Genomic DNA, 12,530 nt, shown 5'->3' on the forward strand with positions numbered 1-12,530 from the left:
AAGCAGAGCGCCGGCATAGTAACGCCGACGCCACATAGCAGCAGAGCGCCGGCGTCGCACGGCGACCGAGCGACGATACAGCAGCGCCGGTAGAATAGCACCGTTAGGAATTTACATCCCGGTAATCATATTGTGTTCGTAATCTTAAGAATTTCCACGTTATTGAGAATAAGGATAAATAAATAAATTACTATTTGCAAAGGCCCCACAATATAAATTTATTGTAACGGACCCTGGGCACGGCGAGTATACCCCAGCATAGAAAACAGAAGCGACGGGGCCTCACAGAAAACGCTTCGTTACAAGTTGTCTGCGAAATCAAAAAAGGAGATTGATACAGCGATGCCATTGCTGTTTATAATTGATTTGCAGCCATTTAGCTTGGTTGAAGATAAAGGGTTTCTCCGATTCGTTAAGGCTCTTAATCCTGCATATGAATTGCCAAGTCTTCATGCAATTTCAAAAACAATCATTCCGGCTTTGTACGAGGAATGTTTTGCAGAAAAAAAAAGTGAAAGTCGCGGGCGGTGCTAAGTTCTGTATTACAACGGATTGTTGGACATCTCGCAACATAATAAGTTATATGGCCATCACTGCGCATTTCGTTAACGAGAATTTTGAACTTTGCAACGTCTTGCTTGAATGTTCCTCTATGAGTGAGGCACATACTTCTAAAAATTTAGCTGCACAACTACAAAAAGTTACGGATGAATGGGGTGTGTCTGAAAATATATTGCTTGCAGTATCCGACAATGCCAGCAATATTAAAAATGCAATACAGAACAACTTAAATGGCGGCATCTAAGTTGTTTTGCGCACACGCTCAACTTAATAGTAAAAAATAGTTTAAATGGTCAGATTGTCAGTACGACATTACAAAAAGTGAAACAAATTGTTGCTCACTTCCGCAAAAGCACTGGTACTAATGAAAAATTCATTGCATTTCAACGTAATGCTGGTACCGAACCACTTAAACTTATTCAGAGTGTAGAGACTCGATGGAATTCAACTCTATACATGGTTGAGCGGTTTATTAAAGTCGAAGATGCTGTCAAAAGCACTCTTGCCCTCATTGACAAAGAATTGCCGAAAATTACCTCCGATGAATGGGCAATGCTAAAGCAATTGGTGACCATTCTGAAACCTTTTGACCACGCAACTATTGAAATTAGCGTCAGAACTATTGTACAGGATCAATGGTTATTCCAATAGTGAATGGTCTTAAAAGTGTATTCACTCGGTTCATGAAAATTGACACGTTCACAGAACCAGTAAAAGGAGTCGCTTCAGATTTATTGAAAGGTATATTGGAACGGTTGGGAAATACAGAAAGGAGCAACACCCTTGCTATGGCGACGTTTCTGGACCCCCGCTTCAAAACTTTTGCATTTTCTGACTCCTCAATAGCTGACCTAATCAAAAATCGAATAACTGCCGAAGTTAGCAAAGCAGTGCAGCAAGTGCAAACCCATGAATTCGAAGTTCCACAACCTGAGGCAACAGAGTTTTCAATATGGAGCTGCTTGGACTCCAATTTTGGCTTAAATAAACCTAGGGGAAACTGCAATTCGCGAGCAATTATTGAAATCCAAAGATATATGGAAGAAAATCTTATTACTCGGAACGCGGATCCATTCAAGTGGTGGAGGGAGAATAACTATAGTACCCGTATCTTTCTCCGATAGCTCGAGAAAAGTTAGGATGTTTAGGGTCTTCAGTACCTTGTGAAAGGCTTTTTTCTCAAGCTGGTCTTATTTTGAGTGAACGAAGAATGCGCTTAGATGATGAGAAAGCCAGAATGCTCATATTTCTAAACGCAAATCATAAAGTGTAATGTTCGTTGTATATATTTTCCATTTAAGTATACATACATATGTAAAGTATACATTTTAATATTTAATTTATTTTTTCAGATGTACAAAAATTTCTCAAAGTTCAAAGTAAACTTACTTTATAATTTTATATAATTTTTTTATGAAAGTATAGATCATTCTATAACATAAACGATATAAATAAATGTTTCAAATTTTGCACGAAATCCTCAAAACTGTTCAAATTTCACAAAATGTCCAGCAAAATTTCAAACTTTTTAATCAGATTTTTTTTAAAAAAATTTTCTAGTATTCAGTTTTGTAGTAGGAAGTTTCAGCCGACTAAAAATTCGGGTTGATTTTTGATCATTTTGTTTTTGCTGACTGTTGCGCATTTCCTTCCATACAAAAATAAATTCGAGATCTTTATTATTAAAACAGAATAGGCTACAAAACTGAATACCCGAAAATTTTCAAAAAAATTCTGACAAAAAGTTGGAACATTTTTTGAAATTTGAAAATTTGAGTTTATATTAAAGAAAGAGCTATACTTTTATAAACAAATATTAAAGAAAAAATAAACATAAGTGGCACTCGTATTACACTGAATTTTGTTGCTAATAATATGTCCGGCACTATATGTATCTTTTGGAATTAAGGGATTTTTACTATATTCACAAAGCTAAAGTTCTTTCGTCAAATTTTTATACATATTTATATTGCTCATCCTGCGACAAATGTCATATATGTACATAAATATATCGAAGTTTAAAATTTAGTATAATGTTTAGAAAAAATAAAACAAACTTTGTAAAAATTTTATTTTTATCCATAATTTTTATATGTAAATGTGTTTGGTTATATATTACTCTTATTCGAATTCTCAGGTACTTAGAACTTGTACTTTATTATACTAAAACTAAATGGGCTACAAAACTGCCAAAAATTTTCCAAATATCCCGTTCTGGTGACGTTAAACTATGTGCATTATTGTCAACCGCTTTGTCAAAGAAGCAAATCTTTCAATTTATGCGAAGAGTGTTGATTATAGTAAATACATTTTTACTGGTGAAACATTCAGAAACTGTGAGACCAAAGTGACAACCGTAGTGATGACGATTCTGTTAGTAATAGTTCTTTTCCGCACAACCCGGACTCTCTCTCTCAAAAATGGAAAAATTCCCAGAATAGTAGCCATTTACATGCAAACACTTGAAAATTGAATTTTCGTATTACAAATTTGGCTGTATTAATAAATAAGTCTATACGTTGAAAAAAAAAAGGTTTTCTCTTAACAGCGGTCGTCCCTCGGCAGGCAATGGCAAACCTCCGAGTGTATTTCTGCCATGAAAAACAGCTTCTCATAAAAAACAATCGCCGTTCGGAGTCGGCGTAAAACTGTAGGTCCCTCCGCTTTGTGTGACAACATCAAGGCGCACGCCACAAAATCGGATTAGAAGCTCGGCCAAACACTAACATATGTGTAAGCGCCAATCTATTATATTATTATTATATGTTGATTAAAATTACATCATCAGGCCGTTCACTATTCTTTAACTGCACAAAGTAAATGCCTGCAACAGTTGTGTAAAATCCTGTAAAAATCTCAAACAGTAAAACTACTCTGAAGTAAGAGTAAAAAGTGAGTAATAACTAGGGATGCCAAAATATCAGGAAAATTGGGATCCCGGGATTTCGGGATATTTTTTAGGTAATCCCGGGATTTAACCCCGGGATTCAAATTGAGTCATAAATTTTATAAATATGAGTAAAAATTCAATATCCGAAAGCATTTAAACATACCATTAAATATAACTATTTAAAATTTACGATAAACTGATTGTAAATCTCATACATATATCGCTAGCTTAGAGTGAAAAGTTGCGAACTTCACTTTTAATGAAAAATCATATTTTGATATAGGAGGCTAGATAAATTAAATTTGCATCGTTTCGAAAAGGGTAAGGGTCCATGTTTTATGTTTTCTCGTTTATATTCAATGAAAGGAAAATTTGCTAAGGTCAAAAAAAGCTCCGAAAATTCTATAAGGCCAAAAAAGTTCGAAATCTTTTACACAGAGAAATTTTCGTTTTCAAATTACTATAGAATGTTTTACTTTTAAAAACGTTTTGACGTTTGATACGCACATTTTCAAATCGTTTTTGAAAGCGATCGTTTGATAATTGAACATGCGCATGTTGAAATTAAATCCTAAAATGTGTTTTCTTCGTTTTAAAAATATGCGTTTTCAAATATGATATTGAAATTTTATTTTTATTAAATCACAGCAAGTCATTTGGTGTATACATTTTCAAAAATATATCGATAAGAATGATACAAAAAAGAAGGTAGTTTCATTTAATGACATTCGTTATTGTTGTTAACCATTTGACTTTTAATAAAATTATGAAGTTTCATCAAATTCATGCTACCTGGTCACTAGAAGAAATATTTTTTTTTTAGGCAGAAGATTTTATCAGTATATTCAAAGATGTGGAATATGATGAATTAGAAAATTATGCCGGCTACATGATTTCGAAAATGGGGTTAACGACTAGGTTTCAGAAAGCATGAAGAAAGTGTATACTTACATATCGTCGCTTAAAGTACAAAATCGCGTATCGTCGTTCTGCAAAACCGCGTAACTGACATTTTTTAGCAAAAAATTGGATTTGCTCACACAAGCTCTTGGCTCAAACCTTATCCATTTGTCCTGAAATGCGATTTCTTTGTAAAAAAAGATAACCTTTTTGAAATATGAGTGTTTTTACTCTCTACAAAATAATTTATGCAACCTCACATACGCAGTTGTGCATTTTGTTGATACACGGTTTTGTACTTTAAATGACGATCTGTTAGTTGTTTATCGGAGGGCGGTCTGTTCAAGCCGACTTCAGGTGTTTTGCATAAATTAAAAATTTGTGAAATTTAATGATGAGCGCTAATTACAAAGCCAAATTTTTTTTGCAAAATCTTATGAGAAGTTGAAAAGTAAATTTGAACCAAAATATAAAAAGGTTTTATTTGGGAAGAACATTCTTTAGAATTCGATTTATAATCGCAAGATTGCATTCAAAATAAAAAAACAAAAAAATAAACAGAATAATGCGCGCGTGGTTTTTATTACAAAATGAAAACAACAATTGCGATGAAGTCTCTTTCAACAGTTTACATTTTAAATATTTTGAATAAAAAACGTGCGAACCACGTAAGTAAAAAACAGTACGAAGCACTGATAATGGTTTTTGATTTGAAATGTTATTACATTGGTAAAAATATGGGAAAGAAAATACTCCGATTTATTATTTTAATATTATCAAAGTGGCAAGGCCGTTGATAATACTCACAATTTATGAAACTTCAAAAAATTCTATTAACCGTCAAAAGTTGTTTATTGAAACTACTTTCTTTTTTGTATCATGTCGATAAGTATATCTTATACTTATAATAATTTACAAAATGTAATGAATAAAATATAGATCTTTTATACATGTGCTATATACATACATAAATACATATGAATATACAGATGTTCCTGCCTTACTTCCAAGCTAGGCCCGCTAATTTTGCTTCACGCTGGTCAAATCCTGTAATTTAAAATAAGAAAGTTTGAAGTTATTAAATAACCCATAAGAATTTGTTTTTATAAGTTACTCTTACCAAAGCTTTTTGCGATCAAAGAAGTCCACCTTATCACCAATATTACTCTAGTTAGGGGGTTAGAATGGCGGTATTGTATGTATATACTTCATCGCCTTTTCTGAAGATTGAAATAACTTATTTATCTTAGAAAAATTTTTGCGACAAATGATGCAAACTTATGAAATGTTTTTCATTATAGCTAAGTAGATTTTTAAATTCTAATGCAAAATATTTTAGTTTTAACAATTTTTCATACTTGATTGACTGAAAATAAATAAACTTTTTTATTTCAAAAGTGTCTAGTTTTATTTTACTTGTTGAAAATTATACCGCACTACAGCTTGTTGGGACAATATTCTAAAATGTTTCATTTTAGTTTTGAAAATACGCATTTTTGGAGTTATTTATTTAATTTCGTTTGTTCTTCTCAGTAAAAAAGTGAATATATTATAACGATCGTTTTTGTTTTACGAATGTTTCGTTTCAAAGTCGTAAATACAAATACTGTATTTTTTGTTTTGTATGAAGTAAAGTTATATCAAAAAATTATATTTTACAATTTCTTTTAAAAACTTGCGTTTTACCTGTATCATTTTCTCTGTGTAATAAATATCGAGTCCCTCCGATTCGTATGGAGTTTTTCTTTGCTTTAAACAGGCAAAATGTTGTATTCAAAGTTTTGCGAAATACTTGAAGAAAATGGCTATACGAAGTTTTTTCCTCTCCTGTACAATTTTTAAATTGGGACTTAGCAACTTTGCACTCTACGCTAGCGATATTTATTAAATCAGACAAATTTTAAAGTAAAACATTTTTTTAATTGTATTTAAAAAACCATGTGATTTAGGAACGTATACATCACAAATAATAATGTAAATACCAGGTACTTTTGAAAGTGACGATTAATAAAAAAAAACATAAAACAAAAATATACAAAAACAATTTCTCTAAACATGTTTATTCTACTCTATAAAGAAATGGCGAATGGAGAATATTTTGCCTTTTTTTCGCAATTTACTAGAAATTTTGAGGGTGTACGAGTCAAACGGATCTCAGAGTCGGATTCAGCGGGTCGAAATACATCTGGTTAGAAACACACACCCCTTTTTTGCCGGTGTTGTTATTATTGCACTTAAAATTTTTTCGTAAGAGCAGCAAAGCATTCAAAGCGGAGTCTTCTAAGCTTGACCTGGAGTTTTTACATACAACACCTACTGATGAAAAACATATTTCGGCATCAACACTTTTAGGCTGAATAGTCAAAAGGTAGTCATAATCCATTTGAAGATAATGACCCCTATCTCCTCCATTACAAAATATTTGAACTTCTTTTACCAGCACGTTGGTCAAATTATAAGTTTTTCGATTTGAGGAAGTTTTGAGTAGATTGATCTAAAAAATTATCTAACTTTTCCGTAAAACTCTCTGCTTCGTTTACATTAGCGACGCTATGAGTAAAATTATTGAAATCTTCTTCAAAAAGGCTGAAACTGCAATTTAAAAGTACACTTTCAAGCTTTTTGTCAACTGCAGTCAAAACGGCATTTTACAAAAATCATACTTCAAAATTCATAAACAAATTCTTACTATCAATTCGATATTTCAAAATGTTCGGGATCCTGGGATTAATGCAAGCAAACCCGGGATCCCGGGATTAGCATCTCTAGTAATAACCAAACAGTACGAACAAATGAAAAGCAACAAATTAAAAGTTAATTTCTAGCCAGGAACATTAAATCGCATGCGGTAATACTCTAACATTTTTATACCCGAGCGCACTTGTGCCCAATGGTATTATAACTTTGTTCACATAAAGATTGTTTGTAACAGGCAGAACGAATCGAGATAGATATAGACAAATCTATACATAAATGATCAGAATGAAAAGAGAAATCGATTAAGCGGTGACTGTCTGTCCGTCCGGCCGTCCGAGCACACGATAACTCGAGTAAAAATTGAGATATCTTAACGAAACTTGGTACGTGCACTTCTTTCAGGCGTAGGACGGATGGTATTGAAAATGGACAATAACCACGCCTACCTCCCATATAACGGTAATTTTCAGAAATACGAAAACTGCGATATTTTAGTAACTACTGAAGATTATTCACTCAAAATTGATATTTACAATAAATTTTAGAGGAGAAATAAGAATATTATACATTTTTGGAAAATGGGCGTAGCCACGCCCACTTATGGTTACATGTGTATATCTTGGTAACCGCTTTACCAATTTCTTCCAAACTTGGATATAATCAACAGTTTTAAAAAAATTTAATATTTTAGGCAAAAAAATTTTTTTTCTTCATACATTTATTTTTACCGGCAAAACTGTTGATTATATAGAAAAACGTTATATGAACAGATTAAAGGAATTGTAATTTTTAATTTTTTTAAATTTGTTTGAGCAAAATCGGACTAGTGGTTCTCGAGTTATGTCAAAAAAAGACCACCAAAGGGGACAATTTCCCCTATATGATAGTTATATATATATCTCGATTCCTAGACGTGACCCAGCGAAACGCCGGGACACGTATAACTTATTTTGACCGATATAACATTTCCCGTTCGTTTCATCCCATCCCGATTTTGACTGTCGCATAGTGTTATCTACGTAAGAGGACGTGTTAAAATAATTTGACAGCCGTTTTCATTGTGATCGGGCTATTACTCACTTTTACTCGGAGAAAAAGTCCGGGCTGTTTCGGTCAGGAAGAAGAAGGCACCTACGATACAATATGTTCCAACTTTCGCTCTCTATTCCACATTTTTTGAGTACGGAATGATTTCTGGCCAGTTGTTGTATGACGCGAGATCCCGCGTTGAGTACGGGAAGGAACTAATCACACGATGCGGCTATGCCGAGTAACAATGCTACTGTGCTATCTTGGTAATAGTTAGAAAAGTTAGTTAATAACATACTCGTACGATACTAACATAATCTTGCTGCTCACTAATATGTAGATTAGGTTGAAGCGGCTGCCTTCATCCAACATAGGAGAGAGGCACACTTAGGCCCAGTAGGTCCGTTGTGATACCAATTGAGAGCTCGAATTCTAACCCGTCCGTTCACCTAGAAGTGGAACCAGTTAGTTAGGTTTATAGGGCTTTCGCACGAGGCGATTTTTCAGGCAACTTTTGCGTTCAACTCACGCACGCAGGGTTCACGAAAAAAAAATGAATGGAAAAAATATCAAAATATAGAAAAAATATCAAAATATTCACAATAAAAAGGCGTTTGCATTGTTCAACTTTGCATGCTACTTTCGGTTGAACGGCGTTTCAACTAATCGCTTTCAACAAAGTTGGTCGCCAGCCAACATTTAGCCATTCAACTTTTTTTCGTGAAACCTTGCGTGAGTTGAACGCAAAAGTTGAACGCAAAATCGCCTCGTGCGAACACCTTTTCAGAAAGCGCGATAATTCGTAAATGCCTACTTCACTTAGTCCGGGAGACAATCAAAACGGTGGTGGTGAAATGAACGTCTTCTCGTCCACATGAGGGCGGGGCAACGACAGAGGTAGTGTTCCACACTCTCGATTTCGTCCTCGCCGCGACAACCACGGCAGAAGTCATTAGCCGGCAAACCCATTCTGCTAGCATGCCTTCCCATTAAGCAGTGGCCCGTAATTATACCGGTCACCATCCTTAGTACGGGACGTTCTGGCCGAATGAGTGCGTCGGATCTTTTCTTGTCGAATTTGGGCCAGATTTGTGAAGTCGTCCCACACGTGGGTTCTTCCGACCATTTTCGTTTTTGTTTGCCCTCTCAACGAAGTATGTCCTGAGCAATGTCTTACAGGTAGATAGAGGTATGCCCGCTGCATGAGAGGAGTTGACGCCCGACAGGGTGGTTCACTTCCGCGCAAGCTCGTCCGCCGCACAGTTACCCTGAAAGTCCCTGTAGCCCGGCACCCACACGATATCGTTAAGGACTTTCCTACATTCCAACGCAGTTATAGATGATGTCTTGCAGCAACGCAGTGACTTAATAGCTGATTGGCTATTGGAGTATACCACTGGGAAGACACTGCACTAGTCTGGTAGCCTAAAGCAGAGATCTAGTGAGAGGTCCTTTTAGTATATCCCACTCCCTACACTTAAATTTAGTTTAGAGCTATCCGTGTATATGGCTGTTGAGTTATCTTGGAGGCCCCAGACCGAGTCGTCCTCCCAGTCCTTCCTCGAAGGGATACGAGTATAATATGGGTACCTGAATGTTTCGGGGTAGTTGGTTAGGATGTTGGTGTGACCGAATATGTTGTCTTTCCATTTAGACAGTGCATTTATTGTTACTGCAATGCAGTGTTGCTTTCCTGTAGCTTCCCAAAAAGGTCTACGAGCAGAAAGTTTAGAAGTGTTTCCATAGCTTCGGTGGGTGTGGATAGCAGTGCACCTGTGATTAGCATCCATGCCACCCTTTGAACCTTGGTAAACTTAGAATTTGTGAGCGATTCATCCAGTGATGTCCACCAGACAGTGACGCCGTACACTATGGTGTAAATACAGTGAACTATGTGCCTTCTTGCCTATAGCCGTTTTGCAGGAGTAGAGGGCGGTGATGGCCTTTTGTTTTCCGTGTGAAGGGAACCATGGCCGTTTTAGCCGGGTTTGTGTTCAGTGCATTCTCTAGACCGAGTTTCCACGATACTTAAGGCGTTCTACAACAGTTCTCTCAGGATTTGTGGGTGTTTACCGGTTGCAGTTAGGACAAGATCATCGGCATACGCAATAGCGTTGTAACTCGCGTCCTGTAAGCGCATGAGCAGGGTGTATACCGTAAGATTCCAGAGGAGTGGTGAGAGTACTCCTCCTTGAGGAGTGCCCCTTGTCGCATATCTTGTGATGTGAGCTCCACCCATCGCCGATTAGATAATTCTCCGATTGAGGAGAAGACGGACAAAGTCTATCAGTGATCGATAAAGACCGATATGGAGCATAGATGGTGTGATCGCCTCTCGGAGCACATTATTAAAGGCCCCTTCTATGTCTACAAAGATATCTAGTGTTAGCTCCTTGTATGCTGAGGATTTTTCAATATTGCCAACTATTTTGTTGAGTGCGGTTTCCACAGATTTGTCTTTCGAGTAGGCGTGTTAGCAGTCAGATAGCTCCTTAGGATCCATCTTATGCCGAAAGAATGTGTCCAGTATAATTTCCAGGATCTTTAGAAAGAAAGAAGAAAGGCTGATTGGTCGCCTACCGTCCGGTTGGGGCATAATATGTCAGATGCATCTTGCATCTCCGCTGGGAGAATGCCATCCAGCGCAGGGGATTTGAAGGGTTTAAAAGATTTTATGGCCCTGTCCACATTCCTGTGGGTTACGATGGCTTCCCCCGCCGGAAATGGTCGTAGAGTAGGGGCCGCCGCGGTGCAGCCAGGAAAGTGTGTATCAACAAGAATCTCTAGCAGGGAGAAAAGGGACTATTTGATAATACCTCCCGTAATCGGTTGGCTTCCAAATGTTCCTCAATATTGTCACAGTGGTTTTTCCATGATGTCCTCTGAGCCCTTTTGATGGCTCGCTTGAAATTTTTTAAAGATTCCTTATAGGAATGCAACGATCCATATCTCTTCGCCTTATTAAAAAGCTTCCTGCTTTCCTTCCTCAGGGCGGCGATTTCTTCGCTCCACCAGTTTGGCTTCCTTTTCATCTTCTAAATTGTGATAGGCCAGGAGGCGGAAAAAGCCGCGATACAGGCTTTGGTGATATGGTCCCCTGCTTCTTCAATTTCGCTTCATCAGATGTTTTCGGTAAGCGAGACTTACTGTGAGAAGCGATTCTAAAAAGGAGGTCCGAGAGTATATTCCTTAACTTGTTCCAGTCGGTTCGTCTCCTGTTTCTGTAAGCGATTGAAGATGGTGGTTCGAGAGATGTCTTTGAAATTTATGTGTCTATGGTAGAAAAAGTAGTGGTCATTTGAGACATGCGACTCACTGATATTTTCAAGAAAGCTATCCGACACAAGAGAGATATCTAGTACCTCCCTTCTGTTAGAGGTTACAAGTGTTGGCCTACTTCCGATATTAAAAATTGCTAAGCTATTTGAGAAATTATAATCGATAAGAGACTCACCCCCTTTGCTAATGTCCGTGGAACCGCACAGCGAATGATGAGCTTTCGCATCGGCTCCGCTAACGATGGGAAACTTCCTCTTTTTGGCCTCTTTCACAACGTCCCGCAACCGAGTTGGGGGATAAGTGGCGTGGTCATGTGCTATGTATGATAAGACTAGCCAAAGTAATTTGGATCGAACTTCCACGCTCACTAATATGTATTATATATTATATATTTACATAGGTCACAAGAAAAAAATTTGGATTTTTCCCAAAAAAGTTCTCTCCTTATATTCTGGGACAGGTTTACATATTTCTATATATATATATACGTACATACATATGTACAATGTAAATTTATGTATGCGTCTACTACGTTTTTAATATTAACTGTATTTTATAGGTGGAAATGATGGAATTGCCAGAAGGAGATTGGCGCACTCTTCATACAGGAGTTCGAAACTGCATCTGCGATATAAAGGGATTGGAACCTTTCCGTGAATACCGTTTTCGTGTTCGAGTTAAAAATAAGTATGGTGTTAGCGATCCTAGCCCATATGTCCAGACGTACAGGTAATGAATTAAAAAAAAAATTCTAATGTTAATCCTATAAGTGTGCCAAATTTAATTCAAATACGTCCAGCCATTTTAGCGTGAAAGAGCTACAAAAAAAAACAAACTTATCTACTCACAAACTTTCACATTTGTAATAGGGGTCTTCCCCTAAACTCGTAAACGAACTGTCAAAATTTGTATGGACCTCTACTTACAAGCCCCGAGGATCGAAGATTTTCTACTAAAATGTATGATAAAATAATGAAAACAAATGAAAAAATAATAGGTGGATAAAATATATAAATTTCATCCCCCAACTGTATTAAAATTGGTTCTCTGCTATTTCTCAAATTTCATGTTATTACTAGCAATTACCCGGCGTGCTTCACTGCGCCTTAAATGTATTTTTGTGTTGTAATTCTCTCAAAACTAGGGTTGCCAGACGTACTGCTTTTGGAAGTAA

General features: G+C 36.4%; 1 protein-coding gene across 1 annotated transcript in view; it reads left to right on the forward strand.

The window, feature by feature from the left end:
• LOC118743562 (obscurin) overlaps positions 1-12,089 on the forward strand; it is a 434,461-nt gene extending 422,372 nt beyond the window's left edge. The window contains exon 30 of the mRNA XM_036476326.1: positions 11,916-12,089. Coding sequence (XP_036332219.1) covers positions 11,916-12,089 — 174 coding nt within the window. The remainder of the gene's footprint in view (positions 1-11,915) is intronic.
• The last annotated feature ends 441 nt before the right edge of the window (positions 12,090-12,530 follow it).

Source organism: Rhagoletis pomonella, unplaced genomic scaffold (genome assembly GCF_013731165.1).
Source record: "Rhagoletis pomonella isolate Grant_MI unplaced genomic scaffold, Rhpom_1.0 Rhpom_scaffold_00007, whole genome shotgun sequence".
NCBI classification, from domain to species: domain Eukaryota; kingdom Metazoa; phylum Arthropoda; class Insecta; order Diptera; family Tephritidae; genus Rhagoletis; species Rhagoletis pomonella.